At 40.4% G+C, this 24,347-nt stretch overlaps 1 protein-coding gene across 1 annotated transcript in view; it reads right to left on the bottom strand.

Annotated features, from left to right (window-relative positions):
- Window positions 1–24,347, bottom strand: part of LOC147684822 (cytochrome P450 3A21-like) — a 295,556-nt gene that overhangs the window by 175,786 nt on the left and 95,423 nt on the right. The window contains exon 4 of the mRNA XM_086940697.1: window positions 4,369–4,468. Within this exon, the coding sequence (XP_086796823.1) occupies window positions 4,369–4,468 (100 nt within the window). The remainder of the gene's footprint in view (window positions 1–4,368; window positions 4,469–24,347) is intronic.

Genomic DNA, 24,347 nt, shown 5'->3' with positions numbered 1-24,347 from the left:
TAACGTAGCATGGAGGGAGAAGACCATCACCAGCAAGTGGTCCCCAGCGGTGGTGCAGCACAATCTGGAGAAGGCCCAGAAGATCTACGCAGCACACTATGACAAGCGACGCAACACAAAGGAAACCGTGCTGGAAGAAGGGGAATGGGTCAGGGTCAAACTACCCACCCTACAAAAGAAAGGTGAAAGTAAGTTCAGCCGGCCCCTACAAGTTCAGGAGGTACGAGGCAGGGCGGCTCTTCTCAGTGACGGCAAGGTCTGGTCACAAGACCGCATGGCCAGAGTCAATAAAATAATAGTATGGCCCAAATCCGAGGAGGATGAGAGACGGATGGACTTTCAGGAAGCAAGACCCCAATCGGGGCACAGCACAGAAGACCGCGGGGAAGGTGTAAGTGAAGACAATGAAGTGGATGTCCCGGGAGCAGTGCCTACCGACGGAGATGGCACACCGGTGAATGCAGAGCAGAGAGCAGGTTTGAGAGAAGAGAGGAGGTCCCAAGGAGAGACAGAAGGGGGAGAGAACATGCCGGTAAGACACACCCACAGCGGAAGGGCAGTCACTGTGCCCTCTCGTTATAGAGACTTTGTGATGGATGGACACTAGCTTTTGGTGCCACCTCCCGAGGTGCCCCACATAGACTCATACTCACTGATGGGGGACACTCAACCTGCTGGGGGGAAAGTTATGTTGTTTATATAAAAGGGGGGAGATATGTGGTATGCGCTCTAGTCTTTGACGTGTACGCGATGACGCGTCACGCCGAAGACTGGAGCGGTAGGCGCACGCATGCGCAGAGATGCGCATAGAAAGGCGCGAACGATAGGAAAGCGGCAGTTGGCGACCGGAGCTGGACATAGTTAGACGCTCGGCGCACTAAGCTCTTTAGTACTTTGTATGACTAAATAAACCTGAGTTACTTACCTCACACTGGCTCAGCGTGTACCGGTGGGGGGAAGCAAGGAACATTACAACACCCACATTCTAAACGCGCATACACTCTGATGGTAGACAAACTTTGCACGTTACCAATCTTTACTAACTCTTTGGTGGATAATTTAAAGAAAATAAGTAGTCCGAATATAGACAGACCCACCAATGAGATGAAATGGGGGCTTTTCAAAGTAACCACTGACCTCGATTCTACAGATACCTCTCTATATGCTAAAACTTCCAACCAAATGCAGAAGCTTTAGCAACTGTCACAGAAAAATATGGGCCACTTGTTAGGACCACCTGGGGCAGACTACAGAGAATATTTTGGGCAGTGTGAGTAATATATTGTCAACTCCAGAGTATCTGGATTAAGTATCAGGCGCTAAACCACTGCAAGAATGGGAGAGAAAAGGCTGAAAAAATAAAAAATTAGCTCATTAGAACTTCAATAACCAAGCCATGTAATATTTCGATAACTAAAAAAGAGTCCATAATAAGCAAACTATTTCCAATATTCAGTGGCAGACCAGATGAATGTTTGACAAGGCCTTCTCTTAATTAATATATATAAACTTGAAGCAAGATATTTTAGCTGGTCCTACCAAATAGACACTGTAATTGAGCCATTTCCATTCTAACATGCAGACGAAGCCGCAGATAAAGCTACAAAGCATATCAGATTCAATGAAATCAACAAACCTTTAACCTTTGAATCAAAGACTGAAAAGAGGGACTATAGCTACGGCAACCACCAAGTATGTCATTAGAATAAATATCTTGATATCCTATCCTATCCAACAAAAATCCGTCAACCATTACCAGCCTATCAAGTCAAAATTACCCATCTGAATTTGCTTTTGTTCCACAATATATCTCTTGAGGCAGAGAGGATATCATAAACAGGAGCAATATTCAATGATAATTTCAACACATTTCGAGGTAATACACAAACGAACAGAGGACATTACTAGAATCCAACTTGTTACACTCCAGACGGCCCCTGGTGTGGAAGCCACACTAATAATATTGAGATTTAAAAATATGGTACTGCAAGTTCTTTGAGATCAATTTCTCTTTCCGCACTGGGGGATTATCACTTAAACCAGGGAGCCAGAGAAATATCCTGTTGTCCTGACTATGTCTTCTCAGAATCCCACCCGGCATCTTGTTTCAAAGAAGATCCTTATAGTCACAATTGATGCTTTGGACTCTATATCAACTTCTAATCATCTAATTCATGCACACCTACTGGAAAACAAACTCAAGTCATTGCATTAGAACTGAATCACCTAGTTTGAAAAAACTAGCAGTCTCGAGTGGTCTGTCTACTCAGCCTTTTTAGCCCGATCCCATCTGAAATCATTGAGAAACAGCTGTGCAGGTCACAACTCATGAATTTCATTAAACATGGCTGGTCTCAGACAACTGCTTGCTCAGGATATTTACATTAACCTTCTTAACAACTTGGGGCATCATTTGCTTGAGGGAAATCTCAAGAACGACATCAGTTCTAATTGGTGGCTTGCAAGTAATCTGCTGTCTTGCTGTCAAGTATAACAACTTTGGTAGATCATCTGGAGGTCTCTCTGTATATGTGACAATAGCCATTAATGTAACTATTTTATTGCCAGACTCGCACTATCCCCTTTTTCAAGCAATATCTCTAGATCACTGCTGTTTATGTGGTAGAAATATGCAGATCTATATAAATAAAGTTTTATTAAATCTGCAGAAGGCTGTCTGAAAATGAAAAAGTGATGCATTCAGTGACTCAATTAAGAAAGTAATCTGTGACAATGCAAATATTGCGATCATTGTAACAGGCCACTTTAACCTTAGTGACCTGCATAAACTGATAGGTGTTTATTTGTGCAGGACCTCGAATCACTCGTGTTGTCTTGAACAAAGTGTTGCAAATCTCTTAACATATAATCTTTACTCTTTGCAGAGTACTTTTAAATCTTATGAATATAATTTCATCTTTAATTCCCAGCTACTCTGCTCCTCCTGCACAGGTTTTTCTATTTTACTGCGTAAAGAAAGTGATCATGAGATGAACTACTTCATCCTTATTTTCACCCTTGCAACCAAGAAGAAACAAGAGGGCTGCTTTCTTTGGAATGCAGTAACCACAGCCTGGTGGTTATAGATGGCCACCAAAAATGCCGCACTGATTGCTACATTATTAAACTGAATTTGAGCTAGAAGTGTAGGATTTTCTTTCTCCACCAAGGTAGATGATGGAATTTCCGCCACCAAATGTGGAGACTGATGATGTCCACCCGAAGTGGGTGCACATATTCAGGGCTCACATATCTAGTCACACTGCTGAGTACTTCCCAGCATGTCCAGGACACTATACTCACCATTGTGTAAAAGTACACCACCTTTAGCTTTGCAGTGTTTCACCAAGGTAACTCTGCCACACATTGTCGCTCTAGATCAGGCAGGTGAACCACCACTCTTTTATGGCAGAGCCAGGACAGTCTCTGTTGGTGGGATTTCTACATATGATATGTACATTCTCTAGTGGCTGCTGAATGACACAGAAATGTTGGAATGAAGGAGTACTTTTTCGGATGATAAATTCTTTAAAGTGAAACATAAACTCACACCTGCAGCCCTGAAATTTGAATTTTCCCATCAGAAATGTACCGCCTGTACTTTTATTTTTTATGAGGAGAGTACCTACCAGTTCTATTTTTGCACATGGGAATGGAAGGAAGGAATTGCTGGTGCCTCATTGAATGAAGTTTTGTTGGATCATTGGAGTAATGGAAATTACCAAAAGGCAGTATTACATTCCTTCTCTAGTAGGGAGTGGTACATACTCACTTGCTGGCACAGGTGTAGAATATGGGGCTTATTTCCTGCAATGCAGCACCAATTTAAAGATGGGCCACATGCTGTAAGAATGTGGGTTTGAACTCATATTTCCCAATCAAGCAAAACTTTCAAGCAGGAAAACGTAATGCAGAGATCCAAGGCACCTTGATTCGGCCTATGATCTATGCATTTCTGTGTGATATGGGAGTCTCAGGTGCACCTCACCATATTCTGCGGGGGAGCCAATGTTTTACGTTATGCCTCTGCGTCCCAGTGCCACTTCCCTTCAAGGCGCTTTCCAGGTGTCATGTAATATGTTAGTGACAGTGTAATGCACTGCATACAAATCTAGCAACTGCCCAAATACATTCCTAACTACTATAAAGCTTAGGCACGTTTAAAGCAATTTGAAGATGCCAGGTTTGCAAGTCATCCTATACCTTTCCCCCACTCTCTCAAAGCAGAGATATGTTAAACTAGAAGTCTAAAACAAAGATTATGACTGCAAATGCAAGGATAAATGATCCCATCCTTCGAACCCGTGCTTGGTATTAATTCAATAACCAAGCCACTTCTGTTAGATCTACACCTTTTTAGAAACGCACCCGCCTGTTTGTGAAGTGGGTGTAGCATTCTTTCACGAGGACGGTTTTCACAATTATGGGGTCCATGACAGCGAGTAGTGGGGTCTGCCCATCAAATATCCTGTAAAACAAAAAGAACCATATCTGTAAACTCACTGAAGCCAGCAGCATCGCAGAACAGACTTTGGTGATACAGTGATACAGTCATGGGGACGTAGGTTACAAGAACTTCTCAGAACTAACTCAACTTTCCGTGTGCTCTCTGCCCTCCAATGTTCCTGTAGAAACTACTGAAGAGGATCAATTGGGAACTTTGATGTCAGAAACAAAATTAAAGTCCAGCAAGGAGTAGTCCATACTTGTGCAGGCACCAATGCTAAACTTAAAGGTTCTGTCATCAGATAGGAGTAAGTGCAAACAATGCAGACAGTGAGGGTTACATAGGTTTATAGTAGACTGAGAAGTGCCTGCTGAATGAAACAAGAATGTGGTAGACAGATAGAGAGGGAAAATAAATGAATTTATCACTGATGCAATTGACATTTTAAATACGTTCCAGTATAGCTAATTATAGATAGCTTACTATTACTATAGATCATGTTTCCAGCATTTGGTCTATTCTTTTGTTATCACAATTTAGGAATTCTAGGAACCTGTTGTACAAGGAGCGATTTGTGTAGGATTACATAACTAATCAGGTGGGGAAACTGGTACTACGTCACACATCTTCTTTATGTATAATCAGATTTTGGAATTGATTTACAAACTGAACATCTAGCCAGTCCTAGATAAATGCTACTGACTTGGGTAGAGGTCTACATTTCTCTTGATCCACAATGCTCTGAAGTGAATTTGAGGTGAAACTACAATATTCATGAAATGGTGTTTGATCTTTTGTAACAAGTCTCCCTCAAACGTACCCAGTCATGGAGCTGCTAAATTTCAAATCTGAACTCACCAGGTCCTTATTTTGCTTTGAGCGGGTTACTAATAGAAGGCCCGCAAGCCAATGTACTCTTTAATGCACTACTTTGTTTCATTCTGTCACTATTCTGTATTCAACCTGAGATGACTTTTCCTCCTCAGGGCCCCTTTTAAGATAGAAGTTCCATGGTTAAATATGTTCCAACAAAATGCAAAGAGTTTTCAAAAAAGTAATTCCTTCTAGAGGGTTAATTGATGCTTGGAGAGCTTTTAATCCATATGGAATGGAATATGCTTTCTACTCTTCTGTTCCCCATTACAAATCTAGTATGTATTATGTTTTGTTGACCAACAGCGTGCTTAGCTCTGTCATCAAAGCTGATGGAGGGCCCATTTTAATTTCAGACCATCCACCAGTTATTGTTGACCTGGATTTATTGCAGGATGTCTCCGGTTCCAACAGAAGGCATTTTAGTAATACGTTGTTACATGATAAGATTTTTGTGGAAAAGTTTGTACAGTTTCTAAAAGACTTTTAGACACCACTATTAGTTCAGATAACCATTTCAGCTTTGTGGGGGATGCTTCAAAGCTACTGCCACAGGATTTATTATTGTTTATGTTGAAGTTAAAAAAGAAGGCATACACAGAATCCTCCAACTTGGTGAATTCTCTTAAAAAACGGGAGCATGAAACCACTCTTAAAGGTCTCTTTCAAGCAAGTTTGGATGATTATAAAAAAACTCTATTGGAAATCCACCTGGCATGTTATTAAAAAGTAATAAAAAATATGGAGGTCGCAATAAAGTGGGTAAACTCTTGGGCAACTATTTGAAAGTAAAGAAGGAGAAGTCAAACATTTATATTATTGAGGAACACCCGGGTAACAGTCACTATAAAGATTCTGACATTTTGGAGTGTTGTAAGTAGTATTATCAACAGCTATATACACTGAAGCACTCTCCCTCGTAGGAGGAATTGGATACTGTTTTCAATTCTATTCTAAGATGTCTGGATCAACTAGCTGACTTTCCTCCCTAGACACTAACAACACTGTACCTGAGATAAAAGCAACCATAGCCAAATTACTCAAAGATAAAGCTCCTCGTCCAGATTGTTTTTCAATGGGATTTTATTCATGCATTTTAGTACCACAATTGTTACGTTTCCAATATTTTCTTTCAAAGAAAGAAACATGTGGTTCCTTTGTGGAAGCAATGAACTGCCTTAAATCAAAAAAAGATAAATATTTAACCAAATGTAGTGAGTAAAGGCCTATTTCTCTTGTTGACTTTGACTACAAGGTTTTTGCAAAGTTTTTTTGTGCTATGCAGTATCAACTTTATTCTGGACTTTATCGGTATATAACAGTCAGGTTCTGTAAAAGGCATGTTTATTATTGATAATTCTAGGACATTTCTACAAATTATTCATCTTGCTTTGTAAAGTACTTTTCCTATTACAGTCATAATTCTAGATGTGAAAAAGGTGTTTGATCTAGTATATGATCTAGTATATTGGAATTTTATGTTGCACACTGTAATGTGGCATTGTTTTGACCCCGGTATCTTGAAACTTATTGGTTTACTTGATGCTTCCCAGAGCACCTGTTTGTTAATGATTTACAGTCCTCATATTGTAGTCTACATAGGGGAACACAACACAGATGTCCTTTGTCTCCACTACTGTCTATTCTATGCTTATAACCTTTTTAAGTAACTCTTCATAGGTCCTCTTCTTTTCTTGGTTATATACATGGAAAAACAGAAGTTACATTTACTGGGGAAGCAGATTATGTTTTACTATATATTTTGGAGCCACATACATTTATTCCAGTTATCTTTCATTTACTAAAGGAGAATTCCATGTTTTCTGGATATAAATTAAACATTGATAAGTCAGACTTCATGGCTCTCAATAAGTAATGTTTGATAGACAGGGTCAAGGAGTATAGATCTACATTGAACCCAAAGGGCATCAAATACTTAGGGACTATTTATTTCAATTCTAAGGAAGAAACAATTACTCAATTTATTAGCAGTTCAGTATAAAATATTTACCTTATCTGGGAAATGGCAACCCTTGTTTTTATCCTGTTGAAGTAGATTAGATACTATCAATATGCGGATGATCCAAATTATTGAAGTCTTTTTTTCAATGCTCCCCATCCAGCTCCCTCAGCAGCTTTTTAAAACCAGATATAGTTTACTAATTAACTTTTTATGGAATAAACAGAAGGCACACGCCTCTTGTTGAATTAAGGAAACCTAAGGATTTGGGCAATGTGAACTTTCCACATTTTTTTAAATATAATTCTGACTTTGCATTAAAACAGATTCGGCCATATTTATCCAAAGAAAATAATACTCCTTCCACAGTTTGGCGTAAACTGGAAGAATCATCAATAACTCCATTCACTATTAGGTAGGCTGCCTTTATATCACATCATCCTAAGTCCTCTTCCTCTATTTTTCTTTGTTACTCAATTAACTTATTAAAATCTATTCTAACCCAGTCATTATCACCTCTTCAGTCCTTTCACGAATCTCATATTTGGCACAATAAAAATATAAAAATATCTAATCAACCAATTATTTGGAGGGAATGGATTACAAGGGTTATCAATCGCGTACATCATTTACTCTCCTCCAAAGACGACTTATTTCCCAAACTTAAAAGTAAATATCATATATCTCCCTTTTACCAGTCACAATATGCATTGCTAAAGTAAATTATCACCCAATACATATCTGCCTTAATTATTCTAATACTCTCCTTCCTAGTACTTCTCCCATTGTTTTAAACTATTCTACCATTTATAATGCATCTTATATTTATAAACACCTGGATATTCCCTATACTTATCGATCCAAATCCAAAGTGGAGACACAATGGGAACAAGATTTTAGATGTGCCTTTTCACTTTAGACCTGTAATAATATTTAGCATAACATCAATTTCACATCATGTTCAGCTAGCACTACACAAACACTGTTCTATGTTTACAAAAGGTTATTTTTGAGTTCTGCTTCTCTTCATAAATATAGTCTTACACATTTTGGATGTGTGGAACTGGAAACACAGATCTTATCCATATGTTTTTTTATTGTCCCTTAGTTAATACTTTTTCGTTAAAAATTTAATTCATATGTTCCATCTCATCCAGTTTGATTATTTGCATATTTTCCTTGGCAGTTCCTCATTGATATTGAATGGAAATTTTTCCTCATTGATATTGAAAGGAAATGCTGTGGTTGGAACATTCGTTGATTTACTTATTGTCATTACCTTACAAATAATTACATCTAGCTGGAAAGATGCCAGAACAATTAATTTTCCGAGATGGTGGAACATGCTTTGGCATAATCATAGACCTGGGAGCAATCTCAACCCAGAAATGAATTAAGAAAGACTTACTCTAGTTACCATTCACAACATATTTATCTAAACACCACATTCCATCTTCTAATGCAAATTTTTTTTCCAGCCTCCATGATTCTTAAAAGGAACTACTAAACAACTTCCTATTGGTTTTATTATGTTTATCCTGTTGTATAAATCAACTTTATTTAATGACTAGCAGCCCGTCCCGACATTGTCCGGGAGCAATCAGGCTTCAGGGCCCCCGCCCGCCCCGACGTTGTCCGTGGGTCTCCCGGATCCTTCCTTCATATATTGCAGTATTATACCTCTATGTTTCCTTTGTACGCTTTTGTAACCTGCACACGTCACTTTTTCCTCATGTAATGCACCGTTTGCTAGGTCTTGTATTTTGTTGGCTCACGATTCTCACTTTTGCAATGCACTCACTTTTGTAATGTCCGTGGGTCCCACGGAGCCTTCCTTCATATATTGCAGTATTATACCTCTGTTTCCTTTGTACGCTTTTGTAACCTGCACACGTCACCTTTTCCACATGTAATGCACCGTTTGCTACCTCTTGTATTTTGTTGGCTCACGATTTTCTCTTTTGTAATGCACTCACTTTTGTAATGCACGGTTTGCTACCTCTTTTGCTTCATTTTATGCTCACCGCTCCTCCCCGCCTGTATTCCACCTACGCTCACCGCTCCTCCCCACCACTTTTTCCTCATGTAATGCACCGTTTGTTGGGTCTTGTATGTTGTTGGCTCACGATTCTCACTTTTGTAATGCACTCACTTTTGCCGTTTGCTACCTCTTTTGCTTAATTTAATGCTCACCGCTCCTCCCCACCTGTATTTGACCTACGCTCACCGCTCCTCCCCGTCTGTATTTCACCTACGCTCACCGCTCCTCCCGCCTGTATTTAACCTACGCTCACCGCTCCTCCCCGCCTGTAGCTTTTGTATTTCACCTACCTCATCCGCGGCTTACCGCTCCTCCCCGCCTGTCTGCCGCTCCTCGCCCTCCTCACCGCCTGTCCGCCGCTCCTCCCCGCGCTCATGTCCGCCGCTCCTCCTCGCGGACGCCGCTCCTCCCTGGCTCCTGATGTCAGCACGCAGGCGCTACTTCCAAGGGACTTCTTTTTTTTTAGGTAAATATTTTAAATAACGTATATTTTTTATTTTATATAGCCTATGTCCATCTACAGACCCTGCCAATTACAACGATGTATCGGGTGTTTGGATTGGAGCTGTGGTTCCCGAGTTTACCCGCCTCAAAGGTTCAAAGTTCTTCCTTTATAATAGTAGTATAGATAGATTATTTTCTCTTCTTCTAGTAAGGCTCAGTCTATATATTTCTTATCCTTTATACCTATTTTTATATGATATGTATTTAGTAAATCTTATGCCCTCTGTCTTATCCATGTATCTTCAATTTCTTCTCTTTTATTTATTCTTCCTCTTTCCATTTTCACTTTTCACTTCTGCATTTCCTTCTTTAAAAAACACATATAAATGCTATGTGTTAATGATGACTCATAATATTTCCCTTGGAACCTTTCTTAAAAGGCTATAAAATATACACATATAAGGGTAACTATTTAGTTTATTAATCTGATTCTCTGTGCAGTCATTATTGTTATATCATTCTTGTACCTTCAAACTTGTTTTTGCTATTGGAATTTTTCAATAAAACTTTTCAAACTTGAAAAAAGAAAAGAACATCTTGTTAGGTCATGTATACTAGAGCATAATTAATATCATCACATGCTGGCAGTCCTTGCTGGGTAGGGCAGATCTAGTTAGCACAGGTATTTCAGAGATGTATGAAGAGATATACACACACTGGAATACACCCCACTCACAAAAAGTATGGATTTAGAATTTTACTCCAAGTGGGAATATTGAATGGCTCAGTGTGAAATTACTCAAATTAGGGCCAGTCCAGACCCTCCATACGCAGTCACATGAATGCAACGTCACTCCGCCTCCCACCGCTTTAATCATAGAACCAACCAATTCTGGGAAGGAAGTGACTGTATAGCATGGAAGATTAGGCAATGACATTTGGTAAAACTAATCTACTAACTACTGCAAAGGTGGTAACATCCGGGATATGGAATCTATTTCTGGGTGAATAGTGGCATACATGTCTTCTTGCATTTCAACAAATGATAGTTGTATTGATTTTCTGCTCCTGCTTAGTTGTCCACTCAGCCCTGCTTTTCTCAACAGTTCTTGTTTTCTGGCTTCTCTGTTTCCTTTTCTGTTTAGTCCTTACTCCTTGCCTCCACATTAAAGGGCTTTCAGTACTTATTTCCACTGGTTTGCAACTGTTCAGAATTCCTCTGCTCCATGGCTTCCTGGGGAACAGTGCTGGTATTCTGGTTGACGTGTGGTTTCGTTACCATATCCCCTATCCCGAATCAAGGTACAGTACTTGTCCCCTTTGTGGGTATCACCAGGTCCGCGATGCGCCAGATATTTTTTTTAATTTCATGTCCACTGACCTTTTGGTATTTATCATACTTATCCTTAACTCATTCCCAATATTACATGAGAACAAGACAGCATTACAGTACGCTACCAGACACCAGTCCATTTTGTGAATTCCCACCATCACCTTATCGCAGCAAGTGGTTCTATGTATTCACTTTCACTTCCTGTTCTCCCCTGATCTATATTGGGAGGTATCTGAAATATTTACTTGCCTGGAGAGACTGAAGGAAAACTAGGATTTTCAGCCTGTCTATGTCTACTGCCGAAGGTTGCCTTAACGTTGGTAATTTCGGAGATATTAATTGTAATGTGAACGAAGAACTCTAGGTTGTCATTTAGCGACCTGAAATTCTGGAATTTTCCTGCTATTATTTGCTGTAACATTCATTAATTCCACAGGGAAAAGCATTCAAGGAGACACAAGAGATGATCTGGATTTAGGATGACTAGTCATAATAAGAGTTCGATTGGTCATTGAAAATATACGTGTAGTCCAGAAACATGACTAACGATGCAGTGGTTCCTTTGCTTTCTGGAATTAGTCCCAGAATAGAATGGGGGTGGTTCTGAGTCAATCGGATTAGTAGTTAAAAGTTTCCTTGAAAAGAAAGATCATCAATTTTTTCTTCAAGTTGGAATGGCTTGCAAGGATCAGAAGTAAAGTTTAAGAGTTCATCTGCAAGACCTCTGCTCTCAGACAGCTTAGTCTTCATGCTTCATGTTTTTAGGTCTGCCCAGCTGTTTGTCTGATCTATTGTTTCCAGTGGTTTAAAATATAAAGTGATGGGGCTCTAGTATCACCCAGATATTTTACTAAGGATTAAACATGCAAGTATGACCTATTGGCTTTGCCAGTGCTTGTTTTAACTTGAATCTGTGTTCATGGGTTGTGTGGGCTCTGCTGTGTCTGAGGTACTATGTTTGTGTGTGTGGTGAGGGCTACAATGGGTGCCACGTTCTGGTGGTACTTGGGGTCCATGCTCCGGAAAGCGAGTACCATTACACGCAGAACAGCACAGTGTACATAAACATGCAGGTGAGCACCGAAATAAAGTTGGTGCATTTATGCTTTACTAATGATAAATCTGTGAGCGTGCTAGTCTATGAACCTGGTGCTCCATCTATACACTATGCAGATTATTTTTTTTCCTTAGATCAATATTATTCTCTCATAAACTAGGCCTGCATTACAATGTGGCACCTGTCATTCTTTACCCATGGTCTACCCTTTATTTTGGCCTTATATCCTAGCGCTTATGATTTTGAGCAACTTCTATTGAGTCACAAGTAGTTTCTCTTCTCCTCCACTATGGACCCCACCTTATCTGTCTTCAGACCTGTCCCTTCGCCTCATCCACATCCCGTCCTCACCTGGGGTTGGCTTCACGCTGACGGTGACGTTGAGGAGGGGCATAAACCATCCCTGCCGGCACCCGAAAAATGTTTTTTAACAGACCCAAGGGCATATTAGCACTTTAGCTGGACTTTTTTCCGCTAAAGCGGCGATATTTGTATCGCCCTAGTAGCAAGCTGCCGCTAACAGCAGTTAGCGACAGTTTGTAGGCGATAGCTACAGGTTTAGGGCCCGCTTTGCATGTCAGCGATATTTATCGGTAATGACATGCAAAGTGGGCATACCTTACCTGTTAGCGACTAAAAGCAGTCGCTAACACAGCTAACGCCTATTAGCAAGGCAGGCGAAGGGATAAAAAAAATCGCGCTAAGTGCGAATATTGCTAGAACCTAACGCCTGCTCAGACCATGACTTAACCTGTATATTCAATGGGAGGTGGATATTCAGGTTAAGTCCCCATTAGCGTTAATGCCTGAATATTGCTGTATTTCCAGCGATATTCACCCATTGAGCCGCTATTGCCGGATATTTTATCGCTTTTGAGATAAAAGTTGCTAAGAGCACGTTGTCTCTGCGATAATATCCGGCGATAGGTGGCAACATAAAAAAATGCGCTAAGCGCATTTAGCGATAATTATCGCTATTTCTTGCTAATATGCCCCCCAGTTCGGAGCTCTGATCTTTCCGGGCAAGCAGACACAGGGATAGGTGACTAGGCCTCACACCACACTAGTGACACCACATGACTAACCGAGTGGCTCTTTCCATTTCTACCGCTGGCTCGCCATACCATACGATGACTTTCTCTTACACACTCGCCTTTGCAGACTTTACGCCGCAACAGTGACGTGGGCTTCTGCTCTTTCCCAAGGAGCAAATGTTTCACAACCCTTTTCTATAGGGATGGCTCACTGCATGTTGTCTGTGTTAACTTTAAATGCATGTGTGTCTGCTGTATATCGGTCGTGATGAAACACCAAGGACCCCTCCTGGACCGATGAGACGTGAAACATGTCTGCTCACACTACCTGCACTCGTCATTAAATTATTTTTCCTCAATATTAGGAGCTAGCAATTTATACATTGCTTTTATTCTTACCAGGGGGACTAAAGAATAAACTTTTTTGGGTACCCTTTGGTATTTTTAATCCACTATTTCGCTTGTCCCACACACCTGCCCTCACTATCATGGTTTCTCTTTGAACCAAGAGCCGGATGATTCGCTCCTGATCTCCGTCCCGTATTCCGCTCAAGATGTTGTTGTACTGACTTTATGTCCGCCTGTGCTCCTTGTTCTTTTATTGCATATGTGTATTTGATGTGAAGCGCTCTGATACCCTCGGGTCCAGCCAGCGCTATACAAAACCTCAATAAATAAAAAAATAAAAACAAGCATTTGCACTGCAATAGGTCTCCCATTTGCGAGAGTCTGAGGTATTGGCATTGTAAATGACAATACCTTTTATTTATGTGTTTTGAAAACCTGAAAGCGGTGCATAAATAAGCACTTTCTACGTGTAGTCCTTGCTTACGACAAGCAAGTCTGGCAGTAAACGAGGTGCAGTTACTGCCAGCCTTTGTTCTCGTAAGCAACGACTATAAGTAGAAAAGTGCGTGTTTACGACTGCTTGCAGCTTTTTAAAACACATTCATAAAAGGCATTGTCATTTTCAATATCCATAGCTCAAACTCTCACAAATGCGATACCTACTGCATTGCAAATGCTTTTTTTATAGATACTTTCAGGCAGGTGTACTCGCTTTAAATTGCTTTAGCCCGAGATATAGTTTATACTCACAAGGACAAAAAAAAAATGGAATGGAAAGAAAAAAAGACACAGCAAAGTAAAATACTTGACCAATAGCCTTAGCACTTAAGGGAATTTCCATTTACATTGTAGAAAGATGTGCATGTGTGATCAAAGAGATACACTGACTAAAGTGAGCTGTCCCATCGCCCCCTGTTGAATGCTGTGGTGAGTGGAAGCAAAGTGTGACGGACTGATGAACACACCAATAAATAAAGAGGGTGGACCCAAAGCACTTCCTATGTACATATATATTTTATTTATACAATGAATTTACATGAGGCAACCAAAACCTAACCAGTTATATAGGCCTGACCTAAAAGTAATGAATGTCTCTGCTATCAAGCGTACTTCCACAGACGGTACCCAAGCGATTGTGGACATGCAGATATATTTGTTATATGTAGAACACGAAAGTGTTGTACTGCTCTCAATATGCTAAACAACAGAGGGAATGCCAATTATTTAACACGGTCTCAAAGCACCCAGATGCAAACTGCTACTGAAAAACAAATGCACAGAGGAGATCTAATAATGGAAAGTGAAACAACAGGTGGTGGTATGGTTCCGAAGCACAATGCAGAGACCAGCATATTATTCCAGAGGGAACAGCAATAATAATGAAGAGACATGGGGAGAAGAGGCATCAATTAAAGAGACTACACTGGCACCTGTTGAGGGAGGATGAAGCGGAGAGTCTATGGGGAAAAGCTACCCACTATAATGAAATCACAAAAATGCAGCACTTCTACCACTTGTTCCGAGGACAGGTGTTTGACAGCTGTCTCACTATTAGCTCTTAGTGTCCACCTGAAATGTAACGTTAGCTTATGAAAGTTAACACAAGGCTGGTGTATTTCTGGGGGGAGACAACAACGGCTGCGATGGGGTGAAAGCCATGCGATGGAGACACTTTAATGAACACTTTACTTATAGAGCAGGCTGCCTTACAAAACACAACTGCAATGCTGGCCATGGATAGCAGAACTTCTATAGATGGCGCCACTCTCTGCCCTACCCTTCCCTTTTACTTGTTTGGCTGAAAACGGCCTGAGTTGTAGCTGGTACGTTCTTCAAAGCGCTGTTCTGGTCACACCTTAAAATCACGGGTGCAAGGCAAAAGGATGGTGTGCATCCAAATGGGGGCTCATATCGTGAGAATAAGGCACTAGAGATTGGACTTGATTATGGGAATAATTCATAAATGTGTTTGATTTCAATCAATGTTATTCCCCGAAGCCTTTTGCAAGCATTTAAATGTGCGCGCATTTTCACCCTGAACCCTCACTTGTCTCGATGTCAACTGCATTTTCAGTAGTGGTGTCCCGATGTATGCGGCTTTCATCCCCAGCATCCATGCTTTGCAGCTCATGTGGCACCCAATCAAGAAACCCGGCACTGTGCAATATTTTGTTAAACTGTGCTGATCTACCCAGGCCGAAGGAAACGGCTTCAGTGAGGGCTTAAGATAAAATACTGCGCCACATACGATAGTAAAACGTGACCGCAGTGATGTACAAATGGATAATGATAAACTAGATAATGCAACCGCTGTCAACAAGGAGCCATCCTTGCTTGCCCATATTCTAATCTTTGAGACCCACGCAGCCTCTGACCTCTTCTCCAGCACCATATCCACTGTAGAGAAAAGAGGTATTTTTAAGTGAAAATCTGTCTATACTTAATACGACTGGGGAACTTTAAAAACAAGGATAACAAGACTGAAAAAAGAATGTTGCCGCCGTGTGCTGGCTGTGTAGTCATGAAGGCACACTGAAAACGTACATTTTACTGCATGTTATCCCCCTGAAGTGATCAGTCTGCACTAACCTGCATATAACAAGCCCGTCAGAGGTCTGTGAACTCTGCTGCTTCCGTCTTGCCATGTGCTGTCTGTGTAGTTATGAAGGCACCGTGAAAACGTGCGAAGAAAAACAGCGAATTAGGTAGCAAACCAGTGAACCAACCTCTGCAATACCGGCGTGGTCTGCAGCTCGCGCCCTCGCTCACAAAAGTGAAAGCGGGGTGGAGCGCGAAAAGAGACGCACGCGTTCACAGCGCGTGTCTCCTAAAGCACGCGAGCAGCCATCGTCTCCTATGTGTTTGGCAAGCTCGTGCAACTCTCCTGTCCCACTTAGCTAGCTACCCGGCGACTATAAGTCTCACTTACACGCGCAGCGCATGCGCTGCATCGGTAGGCGAGACCTAAAAAGGTATCAGCCAAAGAGCCCTCTCGTGGGGCCCATGGGGTATTGCAGCGCCAACCCCATGAGACGCAAATGCCCGATGATGAAGGATGACACCTTTACAGGTGTGTGAGGGCACAACTTCCTAAAGAAGAAGATCCTCTCCCTAGTACTTATTGTCCACCTGTTCATACACTCAATAAGGGAGAGTTACCCTACTGTTATTTACGCATTACATTGACATGGGCATTGCATCCGTCTGGATAATACATAGAGCATAATCACTACATCAACCGGACTATGATATGAACTTAAACAATTCATTAACCTTACTATCACATGGACCACGATCATTAGGTTATTCAGCCCACTACATCGGTCTGACCATTACGACAACCATAACTATTTCCTCAACTTGTAATAACTTTGATCTGGCCTCTCCTGTCAAAACTTGCTTGGACTGGAGGGTTAGATTACGAAATTGTATGAATAGGTAATATTTATTCCTGGAAATTCTAGATTAGGTTACGGGTAAATCACAAGTAAGTTACATGCACTCAAACAAAAAATATTTGTGTCGGACCTGAAGTTGTGTTTGCCATTCAAAGCAATGTCAAGTTGAGGTAATAGATATGTCCAGCATACTGGTCAGGTCGATGACGTGGTCAGTAATTATTGAGGCCAACATGGCGACACAAAATTGTGCAAGGCAAAATACAGTGAAGAACTAAGAAGTGGTGTAGAAAACTTGAGCCCCTGCGGCCTACGCACTAATGCTGGGGTTAGAATTTAGCTGGAGGGGTGTAGGTTAAATTTGTAGATTGTAAGAAATGCAGAAAGTAACACTGGTTAGGAGTAACTTAACTGCAAGGTTCAGTTGTACTTTGAGGCTCAGAGAACACCTTTGTAAGCATAATCTTTCTGTGTCAAGATAAGCTGTCAACGGAAGAACCAATGGAAGAAACACAGGAGGGGGGTTCAGAGTACAAGAATAGGAAACTGACGATAACAGTCTGTGCTCAAGCAGATATGCAATTATGCAATTCATCTTTTAATTTCCTCCTGGTCAACAAAGAGGGGAATATGAATGTGAACCTATACCTACCATCCCGTGCATTGATCCATCTAGCCTCCACCACACATGGATGTGGCTGGAAGGAAGCAGCACATCATTCTGTCCCATAATTCCGGCCCGCCAACATACTGGTGGGCATGCAAAAGGCTGTCGAAGGAAAAGCACTTAGACTTGTTTGGCTTTCAGGGTCTACAGTCTGTACAATCATTATCTGTGTTTCTGTAAGTTACAATTCATAAAGGCCTGAGAGACCTGGATGCTAAGAACAGAGAGTGTAAGGAAACACAGAACTGAGCTAAAGTCTAAGGAACATGCCTATATTTGACAAAGGCATGTTATGTGGCAAAAGGAGGCACCTGTCCTTCTCTCAAACACCCTTCAAACTCCTTCCAAGAGGTATCTATGACTGCCAGAGATAAACAATGCATCTGAATCAGGTAGGATCCTATCTAATATTCTTTCAGTTTGTAAAGGCATGCATATTTTTGCTGCAAGAGACCTGGGTAATAGATGAGTTTATGATCAATAAATATTCTGCAATTACTAGCTCACCAAATATTCAAAGAGAGGGCTTGCAAGCCGTGATATAGCCAAATTACTCTCAGTCAAATATTCTTCGACTCATGCAGTCTTGCATCATCCCAGTGTTGCTGTCCGGAGTCAAAACCTTAAACTTCTCTGTCAGGTGACAACATGTAACAATTTAATGTTTATTTTCCACTGGTTTGAAAATGTAGCCCTGTGTGGACAACAATTTGTACATTAATTGAAAGCACAATTGAAAAAGAGCAAGCTCATTGCTCTTTAATTGTGAGAGATTTTAAAGCTTTTTTTATTTATTTAATTTTTTAGAGAGATTTTAAAGCTTAAGCGTCCCACTGTATTTTGGATGTGAATAGATATATTGACTTGGAGTATGGTACGTAGCGGCATAGTGAACCCCAGTTTTAGCAAACAAAGCAGGGGTGATGTTGACACTGGAAAGTTGTATTAGTTATTTATGATTCTATTTGGTCTGTAACTCTGCAGACAAAAGCTCTATAAATCCACAAAGTAAGGAAAAACCATCGTAGATGGGGGCCAGAAGGAGAAATGATGAGAAAAGAGGGTGATTGAGAGAAAGAGAGAGGTGGAGGAAGTAAAACTGAAAGGAAGGACACATGTATAAAAAGGAAACTATGACAGGAAGGAAGCATCAAAAGGAGAAAGGGTGGATGCAAGGGGGAAAGGATTGATGGATGGATGGGTAAAGTAACCTGTGCATAGGAGGGTGAAAGAAAGAATGGATGGAATGATAAAGGTTGGATGAATATGTTGATGGTTAGGTGGATACCTGGATGGAAGGAAGGATGAAATAATTGATGGAAGAAAAAGGACGGCAGGATGGATGAATAGTTGGATGTGTGAGTGGAAGAATGGAAGAAAGACTAATGAGAAGATGGGTGGAATGATGAAAGCCTGTATGATGGAAGTGTAGCAAGATGGATGAATGAAACGATGGGGATATAGACGGACAGAAGGAGGTATGATGGGAAATCTTCGAGAATGGGTAGGTTTCCCATGCTTTCCTCACCGAATGACATTCAAGAATGGATCAAAATGAAGTGGTAGTCATTTTCTGGCTACTCTCTTGATGGGACATTTTGGTAGCTATGTTCCCACAGCATTCTAAAACTGATAAATGTGGGATAGATGTTTAAGAAAAAATGAGTGAGATGGGCTGCCTGACAATTAATGGTCCTTTAGAAGGGGACCTGCCTACTAAAACAACCTGGAATTAATATATGATCATCAATTATGAAAGTTCTGGGTCCTTCACCAAGGTCAATCCATTAGAGAATACGTTGAGTGATCACACATTCTGTGTAAAAGTATTTAATAATCATGAGGGAGACATTATTAATGAATTTGAATAGTGAATGTCCAGGTTTGTCACCACAATTAGGCAACAAAGTTATATCCCAAAAAGTAAGAAAAGGGCAGCACAGGGATAAAAAATACTGTTTATTGTCTGTTGAGATTAATGGTTTAAGTAGCAGTTTATGATATAATCATCAGACTGGGTCAGGTGGATATAACCCCAGAGGAAGAAACATACTAGACATTGAATCTCCCTCAGAAGAAGAAAGAAGAATGGCTGATCTACTTTGGCATGACTTGAATTGTGCTGCAAAGACAATAATTCACAACAATTTTTAGAAAAATTGCCTTTGCAAGGTGAGCCAAAACAAAAAGGTCAGTTGTTTCAATACTCTAGCAAGACTGGAGATTATATTTCAGAATTATAGGCATCAAATAACACAAAAGTACAGCCCTGAAATTCTTATGAACCGGATTCCCGATTTGATTATTTACAATCTCACCCACAACGTCAAACCAGAGTGTATTTTTATTCTAGAAGCCAGGTATTCAGGAGTGCTTTTTAGGGCTCAACAGAAATCTTGAATTTCCTGAACATTTATAGTCAGAAACAGCTATTGTGTTTTGCATCTCTGTTACATTGTAATTCTTGCAATAAAAAATTCTGAAATAAAAAGGGATCCTGATTTAAGGGGCAATTTGTGTTGCTACTCTATTTCATCATTGCAAAAATGAGGGAACCAGCCCAGGTTTGGGGCCAATAGAACTATATTCCCTAGTCAATGAAAGGCTTTTGAAAGTTACCTATGTATTACATGGAAATAATATTTTTAAACACAGTGGAGAAGACTAAAAACCAAGAGTATCTTAGGGTATTTCCTGGCCTGAGCCACACAGTAAGCCATTGATAACAGAGAACAATCAGGCTTCAAACCAAATCTTTTAACCCTAAAACATGTTTCTGTTCTAAAAAGATATGTTCGAACTAGGGGAGAACTGTTCGGTAGAGCTTTTACTGATTTTTTGACAGCATTTGACTGTGTGGATAAACCAATTCTTTGGGGAAAAATGTTCTGCTTTGGAAATGGAGATATCATCAGGTTTCTGATATTTACAATTACCACCCCCCTTTCACATGTGGCCATATGTATCAAGATACCAATTAGCGATTCTGTAATAGCGATTTTTAAGAAATTGCTATTTCAGAGAATCGCTAATTGGTATGTATAAAGAAAATCACAATTTTTTAGCGATTTCTTGATATTCCTTAATTGCAAATTCGCAAATTGCAAATTCGCAATTAAGGAATACTTTCCCATTCATTTCTATGGGCCTCCTGGCCCATAGGAAGGAATGGGAATTTATTCTCAATTTGCAATTCGCAATTTGCTCATCGCAAATTGAGAATAATTTCAAGGGTGCAGGGGTGTCCAAAGGACACCCTGTTGCACCCCTGAAATAAGTATGGGTGCACATGTGGTGCACATACATGCCCTAAGGGCATGTATGTGCACCACATGGCACTTTGAAAAATGCTGAAATGTGCATTTTTCAAGGAAATCGCAACTTACCACCAACTAGAAGTTGGTGGTAATTTGCCATTCCTTAAGGGCATTTTGGATTTTTTTATTTGCTTAATACATTACATTTAAGGAATCGCAAAATTTGTGATTCCTTAAATGCAATTGCAAAATAAGGAATCGCTAATTTTGCAATTCCTTATTTTGCACCCAAATTCTTTCATACATACCATTTTGCGAAAATGAGTTCGCAAACGCCGAAATTCAGCGAATTTCGGCGTTTGCGAACCCATTTGGCCTTGATACATATGGCCCTTGGTGTCAGGTGTCAATGGAAGCAGACCAAGGGCCATATGTATCAACATACCCTTTTGCGATTTCTTAATAGCGATTTTTAAGGAATCGCTATTTAGAAATGAGTGGAAGAATGGAAGACTAATGAGAAGATGGGTGGAATGATGAAAGGCTGTATGATGGAAGTGTAGCAAGATGGATGAATGAAACGATGGGGATATAGACGGACAGAAGGAGGTATGATGGGACATCTTCGAGAATGGGTAGGTTTCCCATGCTTTCCTCACCGAATGACATTCAAGAATGGATCAAAATGAAGTGGTAGTCATTTTCTGGCTACTCTCTTGATGGGACATTTTGGTAGCTATGTTCCCACAGCATTCTAAAACTGATAAATATGGGATAGATGTTTAAGAAAAAATGAGTGAGATGGGCTGCCTGACAATAAATGGTCCTTTAAAAGGGGACCTGCCTACTAAAACAACCTGGAATTAATATATGATCATCAATTATGAAAGTTCTGGGTCCTTCACCAAGGTCAATCCATTAGAGAATACGTTCAGTGATAACACATTCTGTGTAAAAGTATTTAATAATCATGAGGGAGACATTATTAATGAATTTGAATTGCGAATGTCCAGATTTGTCACCACAATTAGGCAACAAAGTTATATCCCAAAAAGAAAGAAAAGGGCAGCACAGGGATAAAAAATACTGTTTATTGTCTGCTGAGATTAATGGTTTAAGTAGCAGTTTATGATATATTCATCAAACTGAGTCAAGTGGATATAACCCCAGAGGAAGAAACATACTAGACATTGAATCTCCCTCAGAAGAAGAAAGAAGAATGGCTGATCTACTTTGGCATGACTTGAATTGTGCTGCCGCTATTAATGGACAGAACAGCAGCAAAGGGCGAACAATTGTATGCCTGTTTTGTAGATATTAAATCTGCCTTCGACAGAGTTAACAGAGAGCGTCTATGGGGTAAATTGCAGCATTGGGGGACGCCAACAAAACTAATACAGGCAATAAAAGTTTTACACGAAGACACATGGGCAAAGGTTAAATTGGGAAACGGAGCTTACACAACGAGGAACATACCAACACACCAGGGCCTAAAACAAGGCTGCGTTTTAGCGCCCACCCTTTTTAACCTTTTTCTTTCTGACTTCGCAACAGTGCTGGACACAGATGAAGTGCACCCACCTTCATTGGCAAACTTGTGAATTCCCGGTCTGCAATACGCAGATGACATAGTCCTGCTGAGCAAAACCCCAGTTGGTCTACAAAGAGCCTTAAATATACTATCAACGTACTTAATACAAGAAGGTCTGGATCTAAACAAAGAAAAAACCAAAGTGGTCCGTCTAGTAGACCCAAAAAAACTTAGATACACATGGACGTACAACGGGTCGAAGGTGAAAGAACAAGGTTCGTATAAATACCTTGGAGTTATAATTTCCCAGGGAGCAAAACAAACGGAGCATGTAACCGCAATTCGCGCAAAAGCCCAAAGCCTAATTTTTGCTTATCGGTTGCTAAAAACAAAAATGGACTGTCCGAACCACAATCACCTCCTGAAGGTTATGTCGCCACAAATCTTACCATCCTTGTCTTACGGTCTCGTCACCTGGTGTGGCAAGGAAATAGACCTACTAAATGAGCTCCAAACCAAAATCTATAAAGCAGTTTTTAACCTTCCAAAGTGTGCCTCAGCCCCGCAAGTTAGGCTGGAATTCGGTCTGCAAAACCAGAAATACAGGAGCATGAGCGGCTTCGTAAAACTGTGTCACAAGTTAAGATCAGCAGATCCGGATTCAATGGATTGGTTAAACTGGGAAGCAATAAAAAATCAAGGAGTGAAGGGAACCCTGTGTCCTTGGGGCAAACATCTGAAAATCTGTGTAAAAGAGCTGGGGTTGGACGGCACATGGTAGTCCGTGACGGACAAAGCAACCTTAAGTAGATTAGCCAACAAGGCAGCAAGGATGAAATTTTTTCAAGATGACAAAGCGTCACTTCTCAAACGGCGACATGGTTGGACCATAATCAACTCCTTTCAAAACTGGACTACCGCATGCATACTTATCCTCTCATTTCAATGTGCACTTAAAAAGAGCCTTCACAGACTATAGGATGGGTATGCACATTTCGAAGGATCTAGCACCATCCTGGAAAGGCAACTATCAGACGGAGAGTTGTAGACTATGTGGATACAAAACAGAATCACTAGCTCACTTTCTGTGTGTTTGTCCGGCTCTCCTGGCAAAACGTCGTCGATTCTTAAAACAGATCTGCAACGAGTTGAAAATCCGCACCTGCAGGCAAACGGTAACTTGTTGGCTGGGAGGGAGTTCAATTATCTTGGCTTGCCGGGGAATAACATTCTTGGCAGAAGTGAAAAAATGCCTGAGTCTTGTGGAACAAGGACAGGGCTAATGAAGCGGATCACCAACGCTGCCTCGATCCTAATGACTGGTAAATCCTGCACAACTCATGTATTAACATTTTGACCCTAAAGCCTGCGGGAGAATCCCCGGATGAAATTTTTAAACTGTATTACATCTTTTTAACAAAGGAGTAGTCTAATCTTTTAGCAAGCATTTTGTCTTTTGTATTATAAAATGTATGTGGAAATTGTAATGATTTTAATTAATTATGCAATAAATCTTTTTGACTTTTTGAATTGTGCTGCAAAGACAATAATTCACTTTTTTTTTTAGAAAAATTGCCTTTGCAAGGTGGAGCTAAAACAAAAAGGTCAGTTGTTTCAATACTCTAGCAAGACTGGAGATTATATTTCAGAATTATAGGCATCAAATAACACAAAAGTACAGCCATGAAATTCTTATGAACCGGATTCCCGATTTGATTATTTCTACATCTCACCCACAACGTCAAACCAGATTGTATTTTTATTCTAGAAGCCAGGCATTCAGGAGTGCTTTTTAGGGCTCAACAGAAATCATGAATTTCCTGAACATTTATAGTCAGAAACAGCTATTGTGTTTTGTGTCTCTGTTACATTGTAATTCTTGCAATAAAAAATTCTGAAATAAAATGGGATCCTGATTTAAGGGGCAATGTGTGTTGCTACTCTATTTCATCATTGC

This window comes from Lissotriton vulgaris, chromosome 10, assembly GCF_964263255.1.
Source record: "Lissotriton vulgaris chromosome 10, aLisVul1.2, whole genome shotgun sequence".
Lineage (NCBI taxonomy): Eukaryota > Metazoa > Chordata > Amphibia > Caudata > Salamandridae > Lissotriton > Lissotriton vulgaris.
Note: the sequence above shows the minus strand (reverse complement) of the source record. Positions and strands in the feature narration are given on the sequence as shown.